Below are 2160 nucleotides of genomic sequence, written 5' to 3' on the forward strand. Positions count from 1 at the left end.
TAACTGTACTGTCTGCTTGTTGGAGTGATTGATGTATTACCCATCACCAACAGGCATCTACTACGCACCGGAGACGGAGACTCTTGCGTCGTACCGGCAGTACGTAGAGGATCTGCCCATCCTGGATGACCCTGAGATTTTCTGCATGCACGACAATGCCAACATCTCTTTCCAGGTCAGAACACCATGCTACATACAACAGAATTTTAGGCTAAGCATATCTACATTTATACACTCAGTCAATCCTGTACTAGTGCATGATGACCACTTTTCCATTGTGGCCACTCTGGTCGTCCCACAGTTTTTTTCCCATGGATCCAAGCGTCAAAATTGCAATGAAAAACTTTCCCAAACATTATGATTGAAAGTCTTTTGGATATTGAAGTATTTTCAAATACAATCAGTCCTGGCTCTTACCTGCTTACATTATGTAAAAGAGGCCTCCTATAGCCTATGTTCTACCAACCTGATGAAATTAGGTTTGAAAGTCTATTGAGAAGTACTTCAAAAGTTGAAAGACTGAGCCAAAACCTTTCTTCTCTGTACGCAAAGGATACCTTTCTAAATGTTCCATTATTTGTCTGTGTCTGCAGGTACAAGAGACAACAGCGCTAGTCAGTACAGTGCTGGAGGTTCAGCCGAGGTCCACAGGAGGGGGAGGGGGGAAGTCTGATGACGACACCGTGTACGAGCTGGCAGAAACCATCCTGGGGAAGCTGCCGGACAGCCTGGATGTGGAGAATGCTGACAGCTCCATGTTTGAGCCGGACAGCAAGGGTCGGCTGAACTCGCTGACTACAGTGCTGGTACAGGAGGTGGACAGGTTCAACTCACTGCTGAAGGTTATCAAGGTAGGCACTGCGCCAGTTATTAGTGGTTTTGTGGCAGTTGATTCTTGTACAATTTTTGTAAACTTTTGTCATTTGACAACACAAGCAGTTAATGTCATCTATTCAAATGCTCTCTTTTGCACAGAACTCGCTGAAGCAGCTGCAGAAAGCCATCAAAGGTCTGGTGGTGATGTCAGAACAGCTGGAGATGGTGTACGTGGCTTTCCTCAACAACCAGGTGCCTGGGCTGTGGGCCAACTCTGCGTACCCCTCCCTCAAACCACTGGCTTCATGGGTACAGGATCTCATCTATAGGACTTCCTTCATTGACGTGAGTGCCTGATCAATGATTGGTATTTCTAATGATCGATATTACTCAGGTCCTGTGGTTTCGAAAACATATCTTAACAGAATTTGTTTTTTGGCTATTGTTTTACATAGGGAATGGTCTTCTCAGGTTAAACCCTAGCTGTAATGGTCTCTGTAGAAAGTTAAAGGATAAACTTCACCTCCTGCATGAAAGTTCAGCTGTCTGGTAGAACATATGAAAACCTCATTGCAAAAACTCAGACACACAGTGGTAGACAGGCCAAAGAACCCTTTCTCCCTTGGTGTGCACAGTTTGTATTTGAATATCTTGCCAGACCACTAGATAATGCTTGGTTATATTACTACATGTATGTAGCACCTTTTACCTTCGTTCAATGCTGTATGAAAATGTGTCTTTTTTTTTTTCAGAACTGGATCCGACAAGGTCTTCCCAAGTCTTATTGGCTCTCCGGATTTTTCTTCCCACAAGGTCAGCTACTTACTATTCTACTCTGTCAGCACAGATAGACTTCCATGTTGATTTATTATCAGTTATGATTGTTATGTCAGTTAATACTTTTTGAGTATAGCTGTTCTAACGCTAAATTTTGCATTTTTCTTCCCACATGTTTCAGGCTTCCTGACAGGCACACTGCAGAACTATGCCAGGAGGTACGACTATCCCATCGATGCGCTGAGCTTCCAGTTCAAAGTGATACCGCACTACCGCGCACAGGCAGACGTCTACGAAGCACAGAAAAATCTGCAGTTTGGTGAGGAGATGGAGCTAGACAAAGAGGTAAGACTTTTTCTATCTTAAAGATTTGTGACATTTTTTTGAAGTTTTGATACAGGCTTCACTGTCAATAACAATGCAATGTTTGAAGATCTCTTAAGCATTCAAATCCATTCATGAAGTTTTAAAAAAATCTCAGAGAAAAATGCATCAGATTCTGCAATTCCAATAAAACTTGCTTGGTAGCCCAAATCTATCCTGCTTCTTTCTAACTCTATAAACTTT

General features: G+C 42.7%; 1 protein-coding gene across 1 annotated transcript in view; it reads left to right on the top strand.

Moving 5' to 3' along the window:
• The window catches only part of LOC118412272 (dynein heavy chain 6, axonemal-like), a gene marked incomplete in the record, with an annotated part of 18844 nt that overhangs the window by 14598 nt on the left and 2086 nt on the right, over positions 1-2160 (top strand). The window contains 5 exon segments of the mRNA XM_035815020.1: positions 54-175; positions 594-851; positions 976-1161; positions 1569-1629; positions 1775-1938. Coding sequence (XP_035670913.1) covers positions 54-175; positions 594-851; positions 976-1161; positions 1569-1629; positions 1775-1938 — 791 coding nt within the window.

This window comes from Branchiostoma floridae, chromosome 3 (assembly GCF_000003815.2).
Source record: "Branchiostoma floridae strain S238N-H82 chromosome 3, Bfl_VNyyK, whole genome shotgun sequence".
In the NCBI taxonomy this organism is placed as follows: Eukaryota; Metazoa; Chordata; class Leptocardii; order Amphioxiformes; family Branchiostomatidae; genus Branchiostoma; species Branchiostoma floridae.